Raw genomic sequence first — 27,601 nt, 5'->3', positions numbered from 1 at the left:
GCCACTGTCATGAAAGTGAAGAGGCCTACATGGCAAGGAACTGAGGACTGATGATCTGAGTGAACCTGTGGGACCAGATCCTTGATTGAGCCCCAGACGCTGGCGGCCCAGATAACAGCTCGACTCCGACCTCATGAGAGACTCAGAGCCAGAATCACCTAGCTAAGCCACTCCCAGATTCCTGAACCAAATGTGACCTGCTTCTGTTTTAAGGCACTAAATTTTAGTATAATTTGTTTCACGGCAATAGATAACGAACACAATTCCCTTGTTTATAAGAAATAGATAATTGTTTTTCAAACGTTTTTCACAATGACCCATGTGAATAAACACATTTTAAATCATGACTCAGTGGACATATATGTAGAACTGAAATAAAAATTTCAAAAAGTGTAGTTATTATTTACAGTGCATTCTGATATTTTCTATTTTATTGTAAATATATATATACTGGGTATTAATTTTTTAAAGAAATCGTTCAGTAGATTTATTAATAAGAGTAAAGATAAAGGCAACCTTTTGAAGATCAATTCTCCATGGTACTTCTACATGATTTGGGACAGCTCTTATTCCAGATTAGATTTCCAAGGATGTTTGTATAACAGAAAGCCTTGGAGGATAGAGACAGATTCCCCTTCCTGGAGAGATGGCAGGTTTGTTCCTGACCAGAATAACAAAGACAATGTCTTCTTCCTGCACAAAGTTGGACGACCCTGCCAGCAGTACTATAATACTGGGGTTTATCTAAATGTGATTGGTTCCTTAGCTGTAAGATAAACCCACTGAGTTACCGGGTCCTAAAATGATTTCATGACCCACTAAAAGACTGCAACTGTCAATCTGAAAAATATCACACCATGTAACAACAAAAATTTCTTCTATTGCAAGCATCCAATATCACCACAAAGTAGACCAAATAACCTTGGAACTAAGTAACTAAAACTTCATTTTCCTAGTAAAACTATTAAATACCAGTGCTCTTCTCCTCTGTCTCCTACAAAAGAAAAGAAAAAAAAAAACCTGTTTCTGAAATAACAGCAGGGGCTCATACCTATGTTATCGCTGATTTCCAGATCAGTCAATAATTGTTTTGAGACCTTAATCACCATCTGCATATTTCCAAAAAGTCCCTCAAAATCAATGTTTGGTATCTGAGAAAGGAAAACAAAACAAAGATGCATAGAAACAAAATTAATAGCATATCATTCACATTAGGAACATCTCTTCAAGGATGATACAAAAATCCCTCAAGGTCATCTTCACCACTCTCATGAGGTTTCCAGAATGGGAACATCTGGCATCACCTTCAGTGCCACCTTTTGTCCTTGATCCAACTACTTTCTGCTCCCCCATCCCCATTACCATAGTGAAATGACTGTAGAACCAATTTCTGTTAACTGTATAATAATTGTACAATTATTATACTGAGACAGAAATTCCACCCAGGACCCAAAACCTGATGGCACCATCCACTTCCTAGAATTCTTATGAGTGACTGTTCCAGGAGTCCATACCCAAGCTGAGCCCAGGCGGTCAAGTAACAAGCAACAGGACGGACTGTAAATCCCCAGGATACCGTTAACCTTCCCCCCTGCCTCATCCCCAGCATTTAAGAGAGTGTCTAGCATACACATATTAGTAAGAGTTTCTGGAATAAACCTGTAAATCAGATGCTACAGACAGGTAAACCATCACCAGACTTCAATATATTAATATTACTGCAAAGCTTCCCAGTAAAGTGTAAAGTGGTAACTCTAGACTCACTGGAACTGTTTTCACCACAGAAACAGGAAATGTCCTAGGAGTTATTGCAGTAACTTAAGTTAGTAAGTTAATAACGGACTTGATAAGTGACAGGATGGGGAAGGCTTAAGCTGATGACACGTGTCAACTGGGGCCCTTGAATTAAGAGCCGCAGTCACAACCTTTATTTCAAACCCAATAAATCTTTGTGGTGAAAGCTCCTGTACCCTAAGCCTTAGGCCTGGAGAACCATGTTCATGGCAAAGCTCACTTTCTCCACTAGTTCCCACCTGTGCCTGTTGCAGGGGAAACATGATCCGCTCAATACACATCTCCAGATCCCGGATGTAGTCTCTTTCCGTCTGAAGAAGTTCCTCTATCACCTTGGCTCTCTTCTCTAGCATCCTTTGCTCTGGGTTTTCAGTGGACACAGAACCAGAAGGGGCCATCAGTGATGAAGACTGGGAGGAGAGAAGCGTCATTTCTAGAAGGAAAAAGAGAACGGGTCAGCAGCTATGAAAGCAGGCCTCTGCAACAGTTTGAGTTGAAAAGAACATATTCTTTTTGAGTTGAAAAGAGCACAACCGAAGGTCTCATGATTGTTGACCATCAGGAAACCTGATCCCCAAGTCCATTCTAATCACAAATATGAAGAGCTGAGCAAGCTTGGAGACAGAACTTCTCCCATCTGTGAGATACCATTTCTAGAATCTGTCCTAAAAACAAGCAGCTGGCCCATTTTATGAGGACAAACCAGTGGCCACAGCCACTTTGCAAAAGAGGCTGAAGGAGGTGCTGTTCTTATAAAGAACTGCTTTCACTTAGGTTTAAAACCTGTTTCAGGAACTTAGCAGAGATACCAAGCTGGAAGTTATAAACACTGATATACTAGCACATGTTAAAAAGAGTATTATGGAAACATAACAATGCCAGCTAAAGGGGAAACAAGAACTAGGTGGGAATTATCTGTCTGAGATCTGGGTGACTGCGTGGCCCACCTTAACCCAATTACTGTGATGGCAGATTAACATTCAGTTCAGTTCAGTTCAGTCGCTCAGTCGTGTCCGACTCTTTGCGACCCCATGAATCGCAGCACGCCAGGCCTCCCTGTCCATCACTAACTCCCGGAGTTCACTCAAACTCAAGTCCATCAAGTTGGTGATGCCATCCAGCCATCTCATCCTCTGTCGTCCCCTTCTCTTCCTGCCCCCAATCCCTCCCAGCATCAGAGTCTTTTCCAATGAGTCAACTCTTCGCATGAGGTGGCCAAAGTATGGAGTTTCAGCTTTAGCATCAGTCCTTCCAATGAACACCCAGGACTGATCTCCTTTAGAATGGACTGGTTGGATCTCCTTGCAGTCCAAGGGACTCTCAAGAGTCTTCTCCAACACCACAATTCAAAAGCATCAATTCTTCCACGCTCAGCCTTCTGCAGTCCAACTCTCACATCCATACATGACTACTGGAAAAACCACAGCCTTGACTAGACGGACCTTTGTTGGCAAAGTAATGTCTCTGCTTTTCAATATGCTATCTAGGTTGGTCATAACTTTCCTTCCAAGGAGTAAGCGTCTTTTAATTTCATGGCTGCAGTCACCATCTGCGGTGATTTTGGAGCCCAGAAAAATAAAGTCTGACACTGTTTCCACTGTTTCCCCATCTATTTCCCATGAAGTGATGGGACCAGATGCCATGATATTCGTTTTCTGAATGTTGAGCTTTAAGCCAACTTTTTCACTCTCCTCTTTCACTTTCATCAAGAGGCTTTTTCGTTCTTCTTCACTTTCTGCCATAAGGGTGGTGTCATCTGCATATCTGAGGTTATTGATATTTCTCCCGGCAATCTTGTTTCCAGCTTGTGCTTCTTCCAGCCCAGAGTTTCTCACGATGTACTCTGCATAGAAGTTAAATAAGCAGGGTGACAATATACAGCCTTGATGAACTCCTTTTCCTACTTGGAACCAGTCTGTTGTTCCATGTCCAGTTCTAACTGTTGCTTCCTGACCTGCATACAAATTTCTCAAGAGGCCGGTCAGGTGGTCTGGTATTCCCATCTCTTTCAGAATTTTCCAGTTTATTGTGATCCACACAGTCAAAGGCTTTGGCATAGTAGTATATAATAAAATATTTAAGAATTGTCTGGGCTTCCCTGATAGCTTAGTTGGTAAAGAATCCACCTGCAATGCAGGGGACTCCGGTTCGATTCCTGGGTTGGGAAGATCCCCTGGAGAGGAGGAAGGGCTACCCACTCCAGTATTCTTGGGCTTCCCTTGTGGCTCAGCTGGTAAAGAATCCTCCTGCAATGAGGGAGACCTGGGTTCGATTCCTGGGTTGGGAAGATCCCCTGGAGAGGGGGAAAGGCTACCCACTCCAGTATTCTGGCCTGGAGAATTCCATGGACTGTATAGTCCATGTCATCACAAAGAGTCAGATACGACTGAACGACTTTCACTTTCTTTTTCCCTATGAAAACAATAATGAAGACTCACAAGCAAGTTCTGTTACTTCAAATGTCCTGGAAGATACAAATGACCTATAAATATGAAGTTCTTTAACAGCATTTTCAATTAAAAAAAAAAAACCTCTGCAGCCACACTACATGATCTAAAACTGAAAACAAATGCACATTTTGTCATTAGCTTTTACAAATACCTTTACTTAGATATACATATGATGAGAGATCTATTATCTTATATATAAAATGAGATGGCATTTATTTCAAATAGATGTTAAATGCTAAAATAAACAACTGAGAAAATTTCAACAGTGAAGCAATCTCTGCTGTTTATTTCAAATTCCTTAAGATCCACTTTAAAAAATGACGACTTTGGTAAGTAAACATACTAGCAAATCTGAGTGGGATTACAAGAATATTTTTACTCAGATCTAAGAAGTGAAAACACAAGTGTTCAAACTATTAAACTTATGGAAAACTAAGCTTTCACAGCAGATTTTAGTCTCCAAAATCCTTCCCCATTGCCCCTTCACTAAGAATTTAGGAATTCCAATGTTTAAAAAGTGTTAACTCAGATTCTGGTTTCTAAAACCCATTCTCCAGTAGAAGGAACCAGAGTTCTTTGGAGAAATGGCTCTTTCCAAGGCAAGGCAAAGGTAGATGAGTCTGAAACATCTTATGGCAGAAAATAAGGATATGCTGAAGAAAATGATGGGAATGTGTTGAAAGGGCTTGGAACCAAATTGAAGGGGCTCCCACTGGCCAAATCTGTACAATTCGAGGATCAAAATAAATAAGCACAGCAATGAATTGTAATCTGTTGACTAAAATAAGAATCCATGAACTCTCATCAATAATATATACGTACATAAATAAACAGGGGAGAAGAGAAATGTTCTTTCTTATGGTAGAATGTCAGCTAATAGATACAGAAAAGGACTTCCCGGTGGTGCACTAAAGTCCGCCTGACAATGCAGGGGACATGGGTTCAATCCTTGGTCTGGGAAGATCCCACATGCCACCAAGCAACTAAGCCTGGGTACCACAACTACTGAGGTTGTGCTCTAGAGGAGCTAGCCCCAACTACCAAGCCCGAGTGCTGCCCTACTGAAACCTGGGTGCCTAAAGCCTAAGCTCCACGAGAGAAGCCATCACAATGAGAAGCCTGCACATCACAGCAAACAGCCCCTGCTCACCCCAACCAGAGAAAGCCTTCACAAGGTAATGAAGACCCAGCACAGCCATACAGAAATAAATAAAAGTATATATATACATATATAAGAAATAACAGAATTAGAAAAAAAAATTAGTATTTTGCAGCCATCAAAATGAAATTTAGTTCAGGCACAAACCATCAATGGATGATTCCAGTGTTAGTGATAGGGTTTTGATGATGATCAGGATATCTGCATAGTTTTGAACTAGTTACTATACTTATTCCAAAAATGAAACAGTGACTCTACAGTGGAGAAATGGGTAACACCGAAACCTACTAATCAAAATTAACACTACCAATTAAGGAAACGACATCACGTGCTTCCGAATGTCAGGTCTAGAAACAGCACGATATCCCTTCTGTGGTATTCCAGCCAAAAAGCATAATCTGAAAGGAATCTTGAAGAAACGTCACACAAACATAGGGATCTGTAACCTTCAAAACGTTATGTCATAAAAGACAAAGGAAGCCTGAGGACAAATCCCCAATTAAAGATAACTGAAGAGATGACAAGTAAAGGCAATGTGTGATCCTGAACTGAATCCTGATCTCAGGGAAAAAATGTTACAAAGGACATTAATAGGACAAACTGATGAAACTGGAATACAGTATAGACTGTAGATTGGATACATGAGTAAACCAATTAAAATTTTCCTGAAATGGACAGCTACATGCAAAAGAAGGGAATTCGAACATTCTCTCACATTCTATGCAAAAGTAACTCAAAATGAATTAAACATCTAAATATAAGATCAGATACTATAAAACTCTTAGAGGAAAACAGGCAGAACACTCTTTGATACAAAGTGCAGCAATATATTTTTGGATCTGGCTCCTAAAGTAAATAAAAGCAAAAGTAAACAAATACAACAAATAGCTTTTGCACAGCAGAGGAAATCACTGACAAAATGAAAAGAAAATATATTGAAAGGAGAAAATATTTGCAAATGATATGACCAAAGGGATTAATATCCAACACATATAAATAGCTCCTACAACTCAATTAAAAAAAAACAAAAACCCAATTTAAAAATGGGCAGAACTGAATAGACATTTTCCCAGAGAGGAAATGCAGATGGCCAACAGCCATGGGAAAATATGCTCAACATCTCTAACCATAAAGGAAACACAAATCAAAACCACAACGAGGGATCACCTCACACTTGTCATAATGGCCATCATTGAAAAGAACAGAAATTAACACCTGTTGACAAGGATGTGGAAAAAAGGGAACCCTCCTATACTGTTGGTAGAAGTGTAAATTGGTGCAGTCACTATGGAACAGAGTATGGACGTTTCTCAGAAAACTAAAAATAAAACCACCATATGACCCAGCAATTCCACTCCTGGGTATATATCTGGGGAAAAACAAACAAACAAACAAACAAACACTAATTCAAAAAGTTACATGCACCCCAGGAATAAAGCATAGCAGCATTATATACCATAGCCAAGACATGGAAGATAGCTAAGTTTCCATCAACAGATGAATGGATAAAGAAGATGTGGTATACATACACATATATACACAATGGAATACTACTTAGCGGTAAAAAAGGACTAAATTTGCCATTTGCAGCAATATGGATGGACTTGGAGGGCATTATGCTAATGAAGTAAGTGAGACAAAGGCACATACCATATGATGGAATCTGAACAATACAACAAACTAGTGATTATAACACGGAGAAGGCAGTGGCACCCCACTCCAGTACTTTTGCCTGGAAAATCCCATGGACAGAGGAGCCTGGTAGGCTGCAGTCCATGGGGTTGCTAGAGTCGGACACGACTGAGCGACTTCACTTTCATTTTTCACTTTCATGCATTGGAGAAGGAAATGGCAACCCACTCCAGTGTTCTTGCCTGGAGAATCCCAGATGGGCTGCCGTCTATGGGGTCGCATAGAGTTGGACACGACTGAAGCGACTTAGCAGCAGCAGCAGCAGAAGTGATTATAACAAAGAAGCAGACTCACAAATATAGAGAACAAACTAATGGTTACCAGTGTGGGCAGGGAGGTGTGAAGTAAGGATAGGAGAATAGGAAGTACAAACTATTGGGTATAAGGAGAATAGGAAGTACAAACTATTGGGTATAGGATAGGCTTAAGGATGTACTGCACAACACAGGGAATGTGTTCAATATTTGGTAGTAACTGTAAATAGAAAATAATGTTTAAAACTGTATAAAAAAATTTAATTAAAATTCCTGAAATGGCACATCTATTATGGTCATGTATGAAAATATCCATATAATACACTGGTGCTTACCAAGGAGCACAATATATGCAACTTAGTCTCAAACAGTAAAGAAAAGAAGTGCATGTGTGGGTGTGGGTGCGGGTAGAGAAAGTGAGAATGAAAACAAAACATGGCAAAATGTTAAATATCGGCAAATACAAATAAAGATCTGTATACCACTGCAATTTTCTATAAATTTGATACTATTCAAGATAAAATTTAAGAAGACAAAATTAGAAATTTTCTTTCTGGAACTACTTTTTTGGATAGAATGAATGACAGAATTTCAAATCTTACTTCAGAGTGTTAAATGATGACTAAATTAATTGTAGTCTACATAAAATTTTCAATTGCCTTATTTTTAATTTTATTTACAATTTTAAACCTATGGAATTTCAGCCCCATATACAGTTGCCAGAAGCAGCAAGTTGAGCAGAGAAATTTATTTTCAACACAGGACTAAAAAGCTCTGAAAAGGGACACTTACTGAATTCCTACCACATGTCAGGCGCTTTATATGTTATGTCTCTGTACTCATTTAATATTCACACCAAAACTCTGAAGTAGTATTATTATTCCCATTTAACAGATAAGAAAACCTAGGCTTTGAGAGACTGACCAATTTGTTCCAGCCTCTGTAGTGAGTAAACAGCAGTTCTGGGATTTCAATCTAAATATATTTAAATCCAAATCCTGAATTAAATCCACTTAATCCTGCACCATTCTTCCTCCCTAGCCTGGAATTTCAACTAGAAAGGTCAGGGCTTATTTGCCTTGAATATTAAAAATTCCCCTGAAGCTATTATCTCCCAGGAATCAAAGTTCTATTATAATACATGAAAGCAGTGCCAGAGCACTCATCAATTTGAACCCAGCAACCTACACTGAGACTCAGATTTTTATGTATATTTAAAAATAGAAAGAAATGGTAACAATTCTTTTAAAATACCACAAAGCCACTTTTTCCCCCTATAGGTGGATTTATAAACTGTTGAAAAGACTTTAAAACACAAAAAGGAAACATCCCTGTGGGATGTTTTTGCTAATTTGTGGTTTTCTGGGCACCTCCCCCTGGTGGTTCAGAAGGTAAAGAAATTGCCTGAAATTCGGGAGACCTCAGTTCGATCCCTGGGTTGGGAAGATCCCCTGAAGAAGGGAAAGGCTACCCACTCCAGTATTCTGGACTGGAGAATTCCATGCAGAAGTCCATGGGGTCGCAAAGAGTCGAACACGACTGAGTGACTTTCACTTCACCCCTGACAAAATGCCAGGCGCTTCTGAAGATGCGGGTCACCTTCAGGCTCCACATACACATTAACACTCAAAGATTAGGTCCAACTAGGAACATCTGGCTTGAAATGGCTCCAAACGTAAAACTGTTATTCCATTATTCCAAACACACAAAGGGGGAAAAAAAGATCTACAATTACTTTGCCAACAAAGGTCCATATAGCCAAAGCTATGGTATTTCCAGTAGTCATGTATGGATGTGAAAGTTGGACCATAAAGAAGGTTGAGTGCCGAAGAACTGATGCTTTTGAACTGTGGTGTTGGAAAAGACTCTTGAGAGTCCCTTGGACTGCAAGGAGATCCAACCAGTCAGTCCTAAAGGAAATCAACCCTGAATATTCCTTGGAAGGACCGATGCTGAAGCCGAAACTCCAATACCTTGGCCACCTGATGTGAAGAGCCAACTCATTAGAAAAGACCCTGATGCTGGGAAAGATTGAAGGCAGGAGGAGAAGGGGACAACAGAGTAGGAGATGGCTGGATGGCATCATTGATTCAATGGACATGAGTTTGAGCAAGCTCTGGGAGATGGTGAAGGACAGGGAAGCCTGGCGTGCTGCAGTCCATGGGGTCACAAAGGGTCAGACACGACAGAGAAACTGAATAACAAGTGAGAGAGAGCCCCCCCTCCCCCGCGAGCCAGTGAAACTCACACTCCCCCATTATTTAACTGGGGAGCCTTGCCAAAGTCCATTTTCACCTCTGGGCCTCAACATCCTCATTTGCAGAACTGCTGAGCAAATTAAATAAGTAATTTACTCAACACAAACTAGTCCTTTTCCCACAATGGGCCAGAAGACGCCATCTGCACTAAGGTAAAATGCAGCAAGAAGAAATGGTTCCGGGCCCATAAAATCCCACTTTTCTGTAAGAACAATGAAGTCTGGGGACGGGGAAGCACTCCAGAGGAAACTGAGGCCTAGCAGCACCAGCTAACAACAAAAGGTGCAGACCAGTCCCACTTTCCTCCTCGGGCAGCCCTGGAGGTGTTAAGGAGCTGGCAGCACAAACTTATGACTGTGATAAAACCAATAGGGATGGGTGTTTTGTTTTGTTTTTTTTCTTTTTGTCTCATTAACTCCCCCCAACGCCCCCCGCAAAATCCCAAGACATCCCCATGCCCTGAGGTTAGTGCACAGTCCCAGGCTCGTTCTGAAGAGTTCCTAGGAAGCGATTCTGTTAACCAGCAGCTTCCCACAACTCTACCCACCACATTCCAAAGCAGACTTAAAGAGAACAGCCACTCTTCCCTTGCCTCTGAAAGCTGGCTCTTTGCTGGGGAAAATCTCTCAACTCCTGGCGAGGTTCCAAGCGGCACTTGAACGAGGCGGCCAACTGTTTTACCTGCTTTTGTGCGGGTTCCAGCAACCCTGGACATACCTGCAGCACCAAAATGCTGGTGCAAGAGTTCCCATAGGTCCAAGGCCAGGCTGGCAGAATAGAATCTTCCCAGCGCTCTGGAATGCTCCACAACCCCCTAAAATCCTTTGAATAGGGTAGGCATTTCCCCCAGGCTTTCCCATATTTACATATGAATCGTTCCGAGTCCCCCAGGCTATCACAACAGGGCCTGTTCTAAAGGATGGAGCTGGAATCCTCTGCTTCCTGGACTGAGACGCAGAAGAGAGGGCCCAGCTCTGCTCTGACTCAACCCCTTTTCCCTCTTAGCTTTTCTTTCTTCGTCCTAAAACTGCCACAATTTCACTTCAGGAGTTTTTAAATCAAGAGTGTTATCTCCTTTTCCTGCCCCTTTTAATGTGTTGTTTTTGGATCCTCTTTTCAGGGAAGAAGTCTATGATAAGAGGCAAAGACGTAAAGAGGGCAGCATTTGTCTACCTTTCCGTTCTCAGGACCTCTTGTTCTGCAGTCCCTCTCCCAAGCCCCGCACAGCCCTCACTTTCCCCAGCGTCCTGCTACTTCTAGGTACCTTACCCTAAAGCCATCAGAATGCAGGTCTCACCTATGGTCCCAGGACAGCAAGAACTGCTAACATTTACACTTTAAAAGGAAGTGTGGAAAAGAAAGTTGCAGAACAACATGCCAGTTCTGTTTTTAAAAAGAGATGGAGAGGGAGAAAGAAAAAGGTGAGAAACATGCAAAAACCTCTACATATTTCCATATACACACATATAATATGTAAGTCCACAGAAAAAGGTATCGGGGAGAACACACTAAACTCCTCGGACAGGGAACTTGGATTGGGGATGGAGACTTGAGCTCAACCAGTACCTTTTAATTTCCTAAGAATCTAGTAATGTACTACCAGTAATTTAAGACAAGCTGTCATGCTAGCCAAGATTCATCTCTATGGGTGAAATTTTAAGCAATCTGAGAGAAGAACTTCTGATCAAGTTCTGCGAGAAGGATGGCACCATTGCCTAACTCCAGGGTTCCTGCTTCCTTCCACCATCAAATGGAGCTCTTTTTGGCTTTAAATTTTAACAAATATTTATATGACATTTACTCTGCATGTCAAGCATTGTTCAGGCACTTTACAAATACTGGTTTATTTAATCCTCATATCGTCCCCATCTTACTGATTCATGAAGAGAAATTTGTAACTGGCCCAGTATGTGGAAGATGAGAGCCCACACTGGCTTCAGAGCCTACAATTGCTACTCTGCCTCTAGCGCTTTTTCCGGGCAGGCAAATCTTGGCAACTGTGACCTGGAAATATACTTGTGGGTTTTAGTGACTGCCTGGTAGCTAATGACAAAATCGTGATTTTTAAAGCACACTTAACTTTCTGTATAGCCACAGGTCCCCCACCCACCATTTCAACTGTGAACAATGACATATTTAAGCATGTATACTATATGTATGTCCATATCATTACATCTGTAAAACCCTACTCAGGGGACTTCCCTGGTGGCAGAGGAGATAAGAATCTGCCTGCCAATGAAGGGGACATGCGTTTGATCCCTGATCTGGGAAGATTTCACGTGTGGAGCAACTAAGCCCATGTGCCTTGAGCCTGTGCTCTGCAACAAGAAAAACCACCGCAAAGAGAAGCCCAAGCACTTCAATGAAGAGCAGCAAAGAAGCATTCAATGAAGAGCTCACCGCAACTAGAGAAAGCCCATGAAGCAATGAAGATCCAGTGCAGCCAAAAATAAATTAATTAAAAAAAATCCTACTCAGTGTAATGCAAATAATTCCTCAGAGAGAATCAAATCTAGCAGTGTTACATCCAGTAAATATTCAATTTGTTGTTGGCTTAGTCCCTCAGTCACGTCCCAACTCTTTGTGATCCCATGGACTGTGCCCACCAGGCTCCTCTGTCCACGGGATTCTCCAGGCCAGAATACTGGAGTGGGTAGACTTTTCCCTCTCCAGGGGATCTTCTCAACCCAGGGATTGAACCAAGGTCTCCTGCACTGCAGGCAAATTCTTTACCATCTGAGCCAACCTAGGTCTCCTGCACTGCAGGCAAATTCTTTATCGTCTGAGCCACTAGGGAAGCCAAATACATAGTCAATAGTATTCCAGATAATTTATGGCAGAAATCATGTGCAAGTGAAGGGATCTTTATCAATGCATGAAGAAAATTTAGAAATAACAAAAATTTCTCCCCAAAGGGGCCTGTTAAATAAATTAGGACATATCTGCATAATATCAATACTGTACTATGACAACCATTTAGATACAGATTTATATTCGTTAATACAGAAAACTGTCTACTGTGCATTGCTAAATGGAAAAAGGCTACAAAAGAGTTTGTGAAAGAACTGCCGTTTTGTTAAAAAGGGGAAAATATTTTCACGGCATATATCTGAAAATGAAAAGTCTTGAAGGGGACAGGAATTCTGATATTTTTTCCTTTCTTTTCAACTTATTGTATTTTCTATTTTTACTCTAGTGAACATTCAGTATTGATACAACAAAGAACAATGCGGAAAAAAGAACACTTGCTATGAAACAAGAAAATTCTACTACTCAGTCCTCTCTTATTTACTGTTAATCCTTTTCAAATTTTCTTCACTTTTTAATAATCTGAGATTTCTTTTCTAATACTTTTAAACTGCTGAAGAAAATCGGTAACAAAACATTGATGAAACAATTTGCTAGTCTAATACGAAAAGCAAAACCCCCTCCTGCTTAGCAATCTGTCTAGAAAACTCCAAAAGGAAGCGACCTTTGTTCTGCTTATATTCCCAGCAGGCCTACTGGAAGAATCATAAATCCTGGTTTTCCATGTGCCCACAGCACTCCAGCCAGCCCACCCAGCCCCCACCCCCCACCACTTCTTTTCCTTCAGCACCTACTTACGAATACTTGGAGAAGGCTTATCCCGCCAGCCTTAAACTTTCAGCATTGTGGTCCCTGGCTTTTCTGCACCACTCATAGACTCTTCCCGATCCCCAGACCTCAGGGAGGAATCTATTATATTTTGGTCCTCAATCTCAACAGTAACTAAAAAAACTCTTCCCTGAGCCTTTTGCTCAGTGACTGCCCTGCCTATTTTGGCAAGTAGCCTCCAGTACAATCCCTGCTGGAGGGTTTCCACCTCGGAAAACCCAGCTCAAAGCTTCCCACCTCTTGCTTCTTCTACCAGAGCCTACCCAATCCTTTAGAAGAGCACACAAGAGTCAAGGGCCCAGAGTACAAGAGTCTGCAACTTCTGACGCTGCCACGATAGCGAAATTAATACTAGATTCTTTGAAACACCATTTTTTTTAACACACACCGAATCCGAGAGACATGTGCTTTAAACTATGAAGTTATTATTATTGTCAAATCTTTAGGCAGCAGAAGTGAAATAATTAAGAAGGCAAAGATAGTTTTTGTAAAAAAAAAAAAAAAGAAGAAGAAGAAGAAGAAATAAACCTTCACTGTTTAATAAGCAAATTTTGATTACAGTCAGCCAACAAAACTTTACACAAAAACTTTATTTTCTAAACAGACATACATCTGATGTTTTCTTTACCAGGTCTCTTGAGGGAAGGTATAATTGCTCTAAATGAAGGCACTAAACAATGAGATGACTTGCCTGACACGACACAGCTATTACGATTCAAAACTAGCCTCTCTAGCTGGGGCTTTCCATCAAATGTCAAGGCCTGTTCTGGGTTATGTGGTTTTTCGATGTGAGGGTGGCTGTTTCCTACATCGTATTTCCATTTTTGATAATTAATAACACTACAGTGAAGTCTCAAATGTTGCTCATTAACAGGACCCTCCGGTTATTTTTGTCCTACTATGTAAAGCCCAGACCTCCTTCTGCTTCTATTAGGTAGTTTACTTTTACTCCTTTCCACTTGTTCTCATAACACTTTATGGATCTTTTAAGACTGCGCACAAAACAAAACAAAAACTAGCTGATCTGAGTTATAATTCTGCACAAAGTTTTAATAACAAAAAATATGAATATTGACTAGAAAGCTACGAAGCAGAGTACTCCGAGATGGGGCAAAGTATAGAAAGTTGGAAAGCCCTCCACAGCTTTCTTCTGTTTCAGACAAGTCATTTCATCTGATACTCAAACACAGCAAACAAAGCAGGGAGAAAGTAGGTGGTCTTAGACATAAATTCATGAAACAAAACAATTAAAATGAACTTAAGCACTGTGTATTTTACTACGTTAATTTAGAGAAGTGAACCCAGTCTTTCAAAATAAGGGTTTTTTCCAAGTGTGATCCAATATTTTCACAGTAAAATCTGACTAGGCCCTAGGATATCAGTCAGTACGATCTTATTTTCTAGCCAAAACTTCGGGGGAATAAAACAAAACCTCAATATGAGGGAACCTAAACTGGGTTTGCCCTGGACCCCAGTCATTCATCCTGTACAGGCTAAAATGAGCTCTTGGCACCCCAACAGTGACTCTATTTCCCCATATCTCCTTTGGCTTTCATTTCCAGGGACATACGTGGAGCTGCTTCTAGATCCTGAGAAGGCAGCAGGCATAGGGAGTAAGGCACTCAGACTACAAGTCAAAAGACCCAGAATCTAGCCCTCACTTTATCCTGACTCTTTATCCTACACAGCCTCTCTGGGTTGTTGTTTCCTGGTACGTAACAAAAGCACTGGTCCTCTCTGGTTACTTCCGGGCTCCAAAATCTTCTGCACTTTCCTACTGTTTCTTCACTTACTCCTCTTGGTCTGATATAACTAACACTACTCTCCAACCAGCTCCACAAGGCTGTGGCTTCATGTGTCAGTGACTAACCTGAGAAGTTAGTCACTTCCTATCTGCAAGCCTAGAGGCCCATGCACAGGCTGCTGTTACAGAACCTAGCACAACATACTTTAAATATTTGTTTCTTTATTATTCCTTGAACCTAACAAGCCCAGCTTGTCTCTGTGCCTTTCACCTCAACTACTGTCCTTTAAGCCCAGCCAGATGAAGGCTTCTTTAGTCTTCGGATTACCCTTTACTCTAAACTTCACTTCTTGAGTAACAACACAAAATAATACTATCTATCTTTTGATGTACATGTTCTGTGCCCTCAAACAGAGTATATTTCATTGGATAGCAAACATTCATTGAGTATTTATTATACACTAAGCATTAACGTAAGAGTCTAATGTACCTTATCTGCACTAATCAGCACAGCAACCAGCACTTAATAGATGACAGCAAGTATTATTATTTACCCTAGGTACTGCTCTGGGCTTCCCTGGTTGCTCAGTTCAGTCCCTGATTGGTGAGGAAGATGCCCTGGAGAAGGAAATAGCAGAACATTCCAGTATTCTTGCCAAGGAAATCTCAGGGACAGAGGAGCCTGGTGGGCTACAGTCCATAGGGTCGCAAAGAGTTGGACATGACTTGGCGACTAGACAACAACAAAAACAAGTATTACTCTGCTGTGATTATGACGGAAAACACTACTCAAGTTTTAAAAAATCATTAAATATCCTAACTTTTGTTTGCCTTAACTACTGAGCTGCCACAACTATGATGTTAGGGTAAGTTAGGTTTCAATATTCCCTTGAGAGGTAGGGGCTGAAGAGCAGAGGAAACTGAATTCTAGATCTTCAAATCACTGAGGAAAGGACAGGAGGAATTCTAGATCAATGGCAAATGGAAGCGTTTCCAAATCTCGGTAGACTCTAAGATATACATTTTTTCATATTTTAACATCTCAGAAATGGAGATGTATTTTTCAGTAAATAGCATGTTAATTAGTCTTCGAATTAGTAGTAGCCTTTCTAATGTTACATAAAATTCTTTAGTGTCTTAGAACAGAGGGTTTTAGAGTCAATGAAATGAAATATGTTTTATCTGTTTGCCTCCTCTCAGCTTATGATTTGAAGAAAGGATTTTCCTGATACCATGGAATGACTTCTGTGACCTAGAATGTAGCCCTGCCCCCTGCTGTGGGGCCTGGTACACAAATGTGTTTCTTCCCATCAGAAATGACTATGCACTGAACTGCCACACCCCTCTTACTTGACAGCCTGGGGCACTTTCTGGTTTCTCAGGAAATATTGGAAAACTGTGGTGTACGGTTGGGAGTGTCAAGTTTCTGAGCTCCCAGGCCAAAATTCCTCTGAAGGCTGGCCCTGCCATGGCACTGCAAGTGAGCCCATTGGATTCACTGCCCCCCCATGCCCACTTCAACATCCTCAGGACCGCAGGAAATACGATGCCCAAGAAGACTGTCTCTTCCTATCCAACCTCAATTTCTTGCCTTTCCTGGTTTTCTTTTTACTTTTACAGAAGCATGGAATCTCCCCAGACCAATATTCCCATTTATTGCTGATGAAATATTATCTAAAAATAATGTAGGTAACGGTTCGTGGGTTGAGTAAACTCTAGAAGTTGGTGATGGACAGGGAAGCCTGGCACGCTGAAGTCCATGGGGTAGCAAAGAGTTGGACACGACTGACTACTGAACGGTTCGTGGAGAAAGCAGACGTCTGGCTCACGTAAGAATGCCAACTCATAATCCCAGAAGGCAGGACTGCCTTACCTTCTCTAAAACTTCAATGATTTTCCAACCCTTGACAAAGCAGGGCCCTGTATTTATTTCCCTTCGCCTCCACATATTTTCTCTTTCCCTCTTCTTTGCTTCCTACCTACCCATCTTAATCAGCCTGACAGTACAGCCTGATTTTAAAAAGTAAATACAGGAAATCTTGGTCAACTCTGTGCTCCCCTCAGTCCCATTCAACTCTATTTCACTGTGTGTGTGAAAGGTCTTGAAAGAGCGGTCTTCATGCAAGAAGACCTCCTTCCAGACCTCTTCCCCCATCTAATTTCTTCCTAATTAATTCTGTGTCATCACTGTATTTCCATCAACCGATAACCTCAACAAATCCATGGAATCATCCTTGACTTCCCTGGGGCATTTGAAAGTGTTGGCCATTCTCTCCTACTCTAAGCCTTTCGGTTTTCTTCAGCCCTCCCCACAGTGTTCCCTTCTCCTGCCCCATGCCATGGGCATCCCCTAGGCTGGAGTTCTCAGATGCCCACCCTTTCCACAGCCATTCTGGTCCTCAGAGGAGTCATCAATCACAGTGTCAGTGATCACAGAGAGGGAATCACCACATGCAGGGCCAGCTGACTTCTTCCTCAGGCTCTGGTCCAAACTCCCATTTGGTTTCTAAGATTTCGATACACTAGTTCTTTCCCACACTGTATTCCTTTTTGTCACGACAACTTTGCATCTTTGCGCATAGACTTTCTCCAACCAGAAATGTTCTCCTTGTTTCTCTCTGCCTATCTCAACCCCACTACTCCTTTAAGCTTTAGTTAAAATTCAAGCATCTTCCTAAAGTCTATTCCATTAACTCAAGTAAAAACTGAGCTTTTCTTCTTGATTGTCCATAGTATTTACTGTTTAAGCTAGACACTTCTGTACTTTATTTAATTATTCATATTTTTACACTTTGTTTTTTCAACTTATCTAAAAACATCTATGGTGGTGAGGGGTATGGGGGGGTATCCTTCCCGGCATACCCCAATGCTTGGTACAGTGCTAAGTACAAAAACTAGTTAATAAACACCTGTGTAATCACATTCAAAGGGAATATGGGATCTATGTGTTGGAAAAATATAATTGATGATGATGGTAGCAGATTATGTTTATTTAGCATTTACTATGTGCCAGGCTCTGTTGCACTACTCTAAATATTGACACATCTAAACTCACCTGTTTCTGATAATACTACCATGTATGTCAGTTTTCATACAAATAAGAAGGGCAAGGCCAAAGGATGTTCAAACTACCACACAATTGCACTCATTTCACATGCTAGCAAGGTAATGCTCAAAATCTTTCAAGCTAGACTTCAACAGTACATGAACCAAGAATTTTCAAATGTACAAGGTAGACCTAGAAAAAGCAGAGAAACCAGAGATCAAATTGCCAACATTCAGCAGATTATAGAAAAATCAAGAGAATTCCAGAAAAACATCTATTTCTGCTTCACTGACTACACTAAAGCCTTTGAAAGTGTGGATCACAACAAACTGGAAAATTCTTAAAGAGATGGGGATACGAGACCACCTTACCTGCCTCCTGAGAAACCTGTATACAGGTCAAGAAGAAACAGTTAGAACTGGACATGGAACAACAGGCTGGTTCCAAATTGGAAAAGGAGTACATCAAGGTTGTATGTTGTCACCCTGCTTATTTAACTTATGTGCAGAATACAACATGCAAAATGCTGGGCTGGATGAAGCTCAAGCTGGAATCAAGATTGCCGGCAGAAATATCAGCAACCTCAGATATGAAAATGATATCACCCTTTACCGACAAAGTTCTGTCTAGTCAAAGCTATGGTTTTTCCAGTAGTCATGTATGGGTGTGAGAGTTGGACTATAAAGAAAGCTGAGAGCTGAAGAATTGATGCTTCTGAATTGTGGTGTTGGAGAAGACTCTTGGGAGTCCCTTGGACTGCAAGGAGGTCCAATCAGCCAATCTTAAAGGAAATCAGTCTTAAATATTCATTGGAAGGACTGATGCTGAAGCTGAAACTCCAATACTTTGGCCACCTGATGCGAAGAACTGACTCACTGGGAGAGATTAAAGGCAGGAGGAGAAGGGGATGACAGAAGATGAGATGGTTGGATGGCATCACCAACTCGATGGACATGAGTTTGAGTAAACTCTAGGAGCTGGTGATGAACAGGGAAGCCTGCCATGCTGCAGTCCATGGGTCGCAAAGAGTCGGAGACAACTGAGTAACTGAACTGAACTGAACTGAATGGTAGAAAGCAAAGAGGAACTAAAGAGCCTCTTGATGAATGAAAGAGGAGAGTGAAAAAGCTGGCTTAAAATTCAACATTCAAAAAACTAAGATTGTAGCATTTGATCCCATTACTTCATGACAAACAGATGGGAAAAAATTGGAAACAGTGACAGACTTTATTTTCTTGGACTCCAAAATCACTGCAGATAGTGACTGCAGCCATGAAATTAAAGGATGCCTGATCCTTGGAAGAAAAGCTATGACAAATCTAGACAGTGTATTAAAAAACGGAGATATCACTTTGCTGACAAAGGTCTGTATAGTCAAAGCTATGGTTTTTCCAGTAGTCATGTACAGATGTGACAGATCGACCACAGAGAAGGCTGACCGCCAAAGAATTGGTGCTTTTCAACTGTGGTGCTGGAAAAGAGTCTCGAGAGTCCCTTGGACTGCCAGGGGATCAAACCAGTCAATCTTAAAGGAGATCAGTCCTGGGTGTTCATTGGAAGGACTGATGCGAAGAGCTGACTCATTTGAAAACACCCTGATGCTGGGAAAGATTGAGGGCAGGAGGAGTAGGTGACGACAGAGGATGAGATGGTTGGATGGCATCACCAACTCAATGGACATGAGTTTGGGTAAAACTCTGGGAGTTGGTGATGGACACGGAGGCCTGGTGTGCTGTAGTCCATGGGGTCACAAAGAGTTGGACTCGACTGAACGACTTAACTGAACTGAACTGAGGTAATGTAAGTGGGAGATACCTAGTGGCTCAGACAGTAAAGAATTCGCCTGCAATGTAGGAGAACTGGGTTCAATTCCTGGGTTGGGAAGATCCCCTGGAGGAGGGCATGGCAATCCACTCCAATATTCTTGCCTGGAGAATCCCCATGGACAGAGGAGCCTGGAAGGGGTCCATGGGGTTGCAAAGAGTCAGACACAACTAAGCAACTAAGCATAGCACAGCACAGATATTATAAGTAATTAAGATGATTTAAAGTATATGATTTAAAATATATGGGAGGACGTGCATAGATTACCTGCAAATACTATGTCATTTTATATGTGACTTGAGTATCTGTGGATTTTGGTATCTGCAAGGGTGTGAGGGTGGGGCAGGGTGTTGGTGTTGAAACCAACCCCCCCGCAGATACAGATACTAGGAGATGACTGCATATCCCTCATTGCCACTTCCCTCCCAAACTCCCTGTAATACATCTTGTTCCTTACCTCATGTACCAAGTGAAAAGTCTTTCCTCAGAACACATCCTCTCATCTCTCTGCTGCATGCAACACAGTTGAGCCCATTCCATTTGGAGCCTCCTCCCTGGCTCCCCTAACACAATACTTTTCTGCTCTTCTAAGTTCATTTATTCAAAATGAACCTAAACCTGCACTTCTGGCTTCAACTGTGGTGCTGTAGTAAAAGCACTGGTCTGGGCATCCAGACATCTCCTGGCCACACGGTTCAGTTTCTCTGAGCTTTGTCTCTCCATTTAAAAACTGAGTGGCTTGGATCTAAGTTTGTTTTTTTTTTTCCACACTGTGACTCACATTTTACACTGTGGTTCAGTATATACACACATGCATTTATGTAATCCACGTATGTATAGGTATACACTCACAGAAGTAATATAGAAGTACTGCATACTTTTACTACATGAGACGTACTTGAAATTTTCTATTCACTTCTATTTTATTTTTCAAAAAATGCTAGTTGCAATCCACTAAATAGATTTCAAACTCAATCATGGGTATTTACCCACATGTATAAAATAGTGACTTGCTGAAATGTCAGGTTCCTTCTAGTAATAATATAAGAGGATTTTGTGTTCTAGCCCTCCAACCTTGAACCATTAGCCTTAACTTGCATCTGAATTCAGCCTCCTATTTCTCTCTGTAAGAGTTCTTCATATAGGTATCTTAGTATCACTTAAATTAACCTAGTTAACATAGAATTTGAAGCACTAGGTCCCCTTCCCATTGTAACTATTCATGGTCTTAAGTAAGTGTTAGTCACTCAGTTGCACCCAACTCTTTGCAACTCTGGACTATGGCCCGACAGGATCCTCTGTCCATGGGATTCTCCAGGCAAGAATACTGGAGTGGGTTGCCATTTCCTTCTCCAGGGGATCTTCCCAACCTAGGGATCAAACCTGGGTCTCCTGTACTACAGGCAGATTCTACACTGTCTGAGCCACCAGGGAGCCCGTTTATGTTCTTGGCAAGCATAAAACCCTAGTGCTGACTTTTGGTCTAGTAACGGTAGAGTAGCTCACATTGTACGAACTTCCCTACTGAAAACTAGCAGCAACTCTGGACAAGATATTTTTGAAAACAACTATGTGTTGGAAAGCCAGCAAAAACAGCCAGAAACTGGAGGGGATACAACTCAAAACATGGGAAGAAAACTAGGTAAGATCCCTGTTTATCTGATACCCCGTTACCCCCACCCCCAGGGAATCCCTAGTGTTTTAGCATGCGGGAAGTAGAGCAAAAATTGAGAGGCAACCAATGGTGATCTTATTTGGCTGCAGAATCAAAGGTCGTGGACTCTGAAGTGACTTGATATTAAGGAAGAAATCCTGAAAAAGAGGAAGCTGCAAAGAGGACAGCCCCAAAGTCTATACAGAAATTCCCTTCAAATCCTGAACTGTGCATGCAAGTGATGTGACTAGTGAACACAGCAGAAAGCAGCAGCTGAAGGCCAAAGAGCCAAGCAGACACTCAAAACTCTCTGTGAGTTGAGACAGACTTTAAAATCTGAGTCCCTTCAAGTTGCTGCTGCTGCTACTGCTGCTAAATCGCTTCAGTCGTGTCCGACTCTGTGCGACCCCATAGACAGCCGCCCACCAGGCTCCCCCGTCCCTGGGATTCTCCAGGCAAGCACACTGGAGTGGGTTGCCATTTCCTTCTCCAATGCATAAAAGTGAAAAGTGAAAGTGAAGTCCCTTCAAGTTAGGAGGTTCAACAAACATATCCAGTTGGAAACCTCAGCAGAGCTGCACCTTAGGAGCAAGGCCCGCCTCCCGGGACGAGGAGACACACCTTAAAGGCAAAACCGTAATAGACCTGCTGTAACAAGAATCCAAGCTTGAGGCCTTCACAGAATGAACTGTTACTACAGGTCAGGGGAAGGAAAAATCCTGGCAGAACAATTTGGTTTCTAGCCTGGGAGGTGGTCAAGGAGCACTCTGCTTCTCAGATGCAGTAGGTGGAAGGTGGGGAACAACGGGAGAGAGGAAGGGAAGGGCATTATACCTGTAAACACAGGGTCCGAGGACAGACGTCTGTCCAGTGGGGGGTCAATCTGGATCTCAGAAGGGAGGGGACCATGCAGTGACAGCTGGGGAGGGGGAGGATTTGTTAGGGGGAAGGGTGATGGGTGGATAAGAGATGAAGAAATCACAACTTATGAGCACCTACTATGTTCTAGACATGTGATGTTTTATTTATATTATCTCACTATGAGACAGGTATGATCATCTTCACTTAACAAATAAGGAATCCAAAGCTCAGAGAAGTTAAATAATTCGTCTAAAGCTACACTACTAGTAAATGGGGGAGCTGAGATATGAATTCAAGGCAGAAGATCAAACGTGTTCCCTTCTGTAAGCACCTGTTGTGACTATCTAACTTTCAGGAAGGGCAATGGCACCTGTGCTGTAAAACAGCTAGCAAAGTTAGAAAGCAAAAAGATCTCTGGGACAGACCAAAACATTGTTACAGGTCAAGGAGGGTATTAGAGGTATGAAAAGAAGTGTTAATGTGAATATACTATCAAAAGTTAAGTCCTCAAACATAAAGAGAGAGTTATAAAAATGGAAATGTTATCAGGTGGAACCAAGCTGATCTCAGAGAGCTCACTGGGCATATTACAACACTCCAGAGAGAAAGGTTTGACTCATAAGTGAAACAATAAACACAGTTAGGAGGCTTAATACAATAAGGAACTAACGAAAGGAAACAAAGTTCACAGCTGTGGGGGAAGGGAAACGGAGTGACGCAAAAAACTAACCTAAGGAATCACAGAATCAGACATTTTTAAGCTGAAAAGAATGTAGAAGTCATCCAATCCCCACCATTTCAAAGTAAAAATGCACCTAGGAAAACATAGCTAGCTGCTTAATATCTCGAGTTTGGTTTCATTTTTTATCTTTGCAAATGCAGGTAGAGAGCCTGCTTTGTCCAAAACAGCACCCTGGAAATTCAAGTTAAGTCTGTGTTGAAAAGACCCCTGGACAAACCACCAGCAGCTCCAGGATCACAACAGGGACTTATCTTTTCAGTGGCTCCACCACACTTCTAACCACCGGGCCTGTTCTGAAGGAGACCTGGACAAGAAAGCCTCCACTTGGGAGGAAGGTGTGAGATGGATTTTCTAGATCCTTCACATTTTCTGACTCTTTCTCCTCTCATCATGTTCTGCACTCTCCCAAACTGGCCAAAACCATAAAGTCTGCTTGACATGAGTATAAGACACACAAAAAAGATTTAAAAGGAAGTCCAGTAATTGCAACAACAAAATAAACACGGTTCATTTCAGAGACCTGGAGAAGACAAACTGGCAACAAAGAAAGAACCTCTAATGATAAAAGACCCTTAATATCCCCATTTTACATCTTCAAGTTCAGGGAGACAAATTCACCTGAATAACTAACATATACAATGCACCATTAAAAATATACTTTTTCCATTTTCACAAGAGGTTTGGTGTGCACCATTCACTTAAGATTCCTAAATGTCAAGGGATGAACCATCTGTAAAACAAGTTAAGTCTTCTTCCCTCTAAAATCTAAAGAAGTGCAGGGATTGAGAGAGAGAACAGGCCAGGAAAATAAATTTTCACTTGGTGCCCTGATAAAGGACTTGCCCAGGCTCCATAAGATAAACAAAGGATATTAAAGTAAAAACGGAAAGATCTTTGGATTACAGACCCTGAGAAAAACCATCTAAGGTAAAGGAGAGTTCCCATGAAAGCAGCCTGGTTTTGAAAGCCAGGTCGCAAATTTACAGCACTATGCACACTCTTGGCTCTTCTCACTCAGGATACACTTATTAAAAAATTTGGGGCCAGTTTCCTGAAGTTTACAAATGTTCCTGGTACCTAGAAGAACTATTCCTTTTATTTATTCCCAGTCTTATCCTCTAAGAAGCCTGTCTGAGTTCCTACCTTGGGCTCTCCTCCTGTTCTGCACAAATTCCGAGTGTCTCAGGGTGCCCGGTGCTGTGCGGCGGAAGCAGCTGTTCCTTTTCCAAGTTTCTGGGCCATTTAATCTTCTCTCTTCCTCTACATGCCAGCTATTCTTCTCTAATGAAGTGCCCCGAGGAACGCCACCATGATGTTCTCCTTGGTTCCCCCTTGTCCACTGACTTCTCGGACCCTCTGGGAAGAACCCTCTGCTCTCAGGTGCCATCATTCCTGGTCTGTCGATGCCATTACATTCTGAAGTCTTCCTCTGGTGGAGAGAATCGGCTCCTCTGTAATTCTGAAATTTATATTCACAGTTTGCAAATAGAGAATCAGAGCCTCTATTCTCCATATGAAAACTACTCTGATCCCCAGCATGAATCTTGGTTTGGGGATCGATTTTATCATTTTGATAAACATTCCTGTCCCCGTCACAGTATTTGACAAATTCATTACGTTCACTGACACCACCCAAGTCTGGGAAGTCCACAGACTGACCATTAGTATAATAATTCTCAGGAACATGATCTAAATCACTGAGGTCTCTATGATAAAAATTAGTTTCTTTACAGTCCTCAAGATTGTAATTATGATTCCTGCGATCTATATGCTGGGTTTGAGGCTGACCAAAATTCCCCGCAGAATCGTTCAAATCCCTGCAGTCAGTCCACTGTCCAGTTTCTTTAGAGTTCTTAGGATTATGATTCAGATTCTGATGATTTACGCAGCCATTCGTCTCCCGGTATTCTCCAACTTTCTGGGTTACAAATGGGCTTCCTGTAAACCAATCATCTTTAGTCATGGAGTTCGGATTCCCATCATCTACATTTTCTGAATTACAATCACCACAGCCTGGAGTCACACTTCTGTTGTACACACAGTCCTTTCTACTTTCCTTTGCTTCTTCATCGTCCACATAACTTGGTTCACTCTGTTCAAAATCCCAGTATCCACAATGCCTTTTTCTGTAGGGCCGATTCTGCCCTGTGGTTTGGTGTCTGGAATCCCAGTCATCCTCTCTGTAAAGTCCACCCAGAGCAGGAAGGTCCCTTTTCTGTAGACTTCTGCAGTCTTCATACTCCCGGGTGGAGCTCCAGTCCTCGTTCTTCTGCAATTCTTTTTCTTTCTTCATCTTGTGGGTTTCACACATATTCACTGTCCTCAAAGACACACGTTCTCTCTCTCTCTTCCATGGGTCTGGGTTGAGCTCAGACAAGGACAGGTGCAGGGTAGCCCACGGTGGTATCTGTCCTTAAAATGTCTCCCAAAGCACTTCAAATGCTCTTCTTGCTACTCTGGTCGGAGCACAAAGAGATGTGGAGTAAATTCTATCTCAGGATCCAATCAGTGAGCTGCTCTAGCTTTCCCCACGGAGCCCTGAAGGTAATTAGTAACTAGCGTTCTCGTGATTGGAGTTGGCAGTTTTGTTTCGTGTTTCCTTCAAGCTGGTCAAACTGGCTTGGCTGCTTTATGAGCTGAGGGCAGAAGCATTCTGCTGCTCTAAAGGCTTTGCAGAAAAAGCAGAGTGAAAGAGAAACAGCCCCCTCTAACAGCCCGAGGTAAGATCATGTAACACTTTCATCTGCCTCTTTAATCCTTTAGTAATCAATCAGGGCTATGAATAAATGCTTTCATGTGCAGCGCAAACTGGACCTCCACTGCCCGTCCTCCGAGTCTGGCTTTACTCCTTGGACACCTGAAACTCTTCGGGACACCGTTCTCTTTAGTTAGAGGCAGGACTCTTCCGCCTTTGAGATCTTTGCTTTTATGGGATTCAGGTTACCAGTTGCTGTGCACTCAAATCACAAGCTGTTCAAGCTCCTGTCCGCAGACACACTGGCTATCCCACTCAAGGAAGAAAAAGTACATCTTTTATTCTGATTTGGTGTGAGGGTAATTTTATACTGTAAAAACTCTTCCCCAAAGGAATACAGTTATGTATGCTTTCACATTTTCCTTGACACTTGTCATGTCAGAGAAGCATCAAAACCATTCATCTTCTGGGACTTCCCTGGTGGCACAGTAGACAGGAATCTGCCGCCAATGCAGGGGATATGGGTTCGGTCCCTAATCTGGGGAGATTCCACAGGCCACAGAGCGATTAAGCCCGTGTGCCACAGATACTGAGCTTATGCTCTAGAGCCCTCAAGCCACAACTAGTGAGCTTGCACGCTGCAACTACTGAAGCCAAGAGCCTAAAGCCTGTGCTCTGTACCAAGAAAAGCCACTGCAAGGAGAGGCCCGCAGGCTGGAACGAAGAGCAGCCCCTGCTCTCCGCAACAAAGACCCAGTGCAACCGAATAAATAAATTATATATTTCAAAAAACTCATTCATGTCCTAAATCTCTTTTCCACCTAATTCATGTAGCATATTTAGGAACTGGAGAATGAGACTAGAAATCAGAAAGGTGGGTATAAAAATACCATTTTGAATTCATCAATAATAGATTATTTTATGTGAAGCACTGTGGAAGACAAAAGGATGAAGTTAGTCTCTCTTACGACACAGGAGCAACACACTATAAAGTATGACTGGAGGAGAAAGTACCGTAACAAACACAAATGGTGATGGCAAAAAGCAGGCTCTGGTGGGGCAACTGCAGCTTCACAGCAGTAGTGTTTGAGCTGTGCTTTCAAGTAAAAGTAGGGTTTCCAAAGACTTTCCACACATGGGAAACTAGGAAAGGGGGAACAGTTTGAAGGGTACATGTGTGGAAAAAAGTAACAGGATCATGCTTGAGGGGTAGGTTCAGGCAGATCTGAAAGGACTGAGGCCACTTACTTTAATGAGTAATGAAGGGTCACTGAAGCCTTCTCAGAAAGAGAGTGATATGCTAAGAGAGCCTTTAGTAAGATTACACTTTCAGCTATGGTCATCTATCAAGTGTCCTTGAACTTTTATCTAATCCCTATTTGTGAAACAATATAAAGAACCCTAAGGAGACCAGGGTTATAAGCTTTGTCAATAATTAGATGTTTATTCTTGGATAAACAAACTGGTTCCAAATAAGGAAAGGAGTAGTCAAGGGTGTATATCGTCACCCTGCTTATTTAACTTACATGCAGAGTATATCATGAAAAATGCTGGGCTGGATGAAGTACAAGCTGGAATCAAGATTGCTGGGAGAAATATCAATAACCTCAGATATGCAGATGACACCACCCTTACGGCACAAAGCGAAGAACTAAAAAGCCTCTTGATGGAAGTGAGAGAGGAGAGTGAAAAAGTTGGCTTAAAACTCAACACTCAGAAAACTAAGATCATGGCATCCAGTCCCATCACTTCATGGCAAATAGATGGGGAAACAATGGAAACAGTGAGAGAC

At 41.8% G+C, this 27,601-nt stretch overlaps 1 protein-coding gene across 3 annotated transcripts in view; it reads right to left on the bottom strand.

The window, feature by feature from the left end:
• The window catches only part of DNMBP (dynamin binding protein), a 120,349-nt gene that overhangs the window by 21,965 nt on the left and 70,783 nt on the right, over positions 1 to 27,601 (bottom strand). For 2 of the 3 annotated variants that reach the window (XM_070364001.1, XM_070364002.1), the window contains 2 exons: positions 2,034 to 2,227; positions 1,052 to 1,151 (listed from right to left, as the gene is read on the bottom strand). In XM_070364001.1, the coding sequence (XP_070220102.1) occupies positions 1,052 to 1,151; positions 2,034 to 2,227 (294 nt within the window). Of the gene's footprint in view, positions 1 to 1,051; positions 1,152 to 2,033; positions 2,228 to 24,257; positions 25,589 to 27,601 lie in introns of those variants that run through there. The other variant, XM_070364003.1, reaches the window with a different exon arrangement.

Source organism: Bos mutus, chromosome 26 (genome assembly GCF_027580195.1).
Source record: "Bos mutus isolate GX-2022 chromosome 26, NWIPB_WYAK_1.1, whole genome shotgun sequence".
NCBI classification, from domain to species: domain Eukaryota; kingdom Metazoa; phylum Chordata; class Mammalia; order Artiodactyla; family Bovidae; genus Bos; species Bos mutus.
The sequence above is the reverse complement of the archived record's forward strand: the minus strand, read 5'-3'. Positions and strand labels throughout refer to the sequence as shown.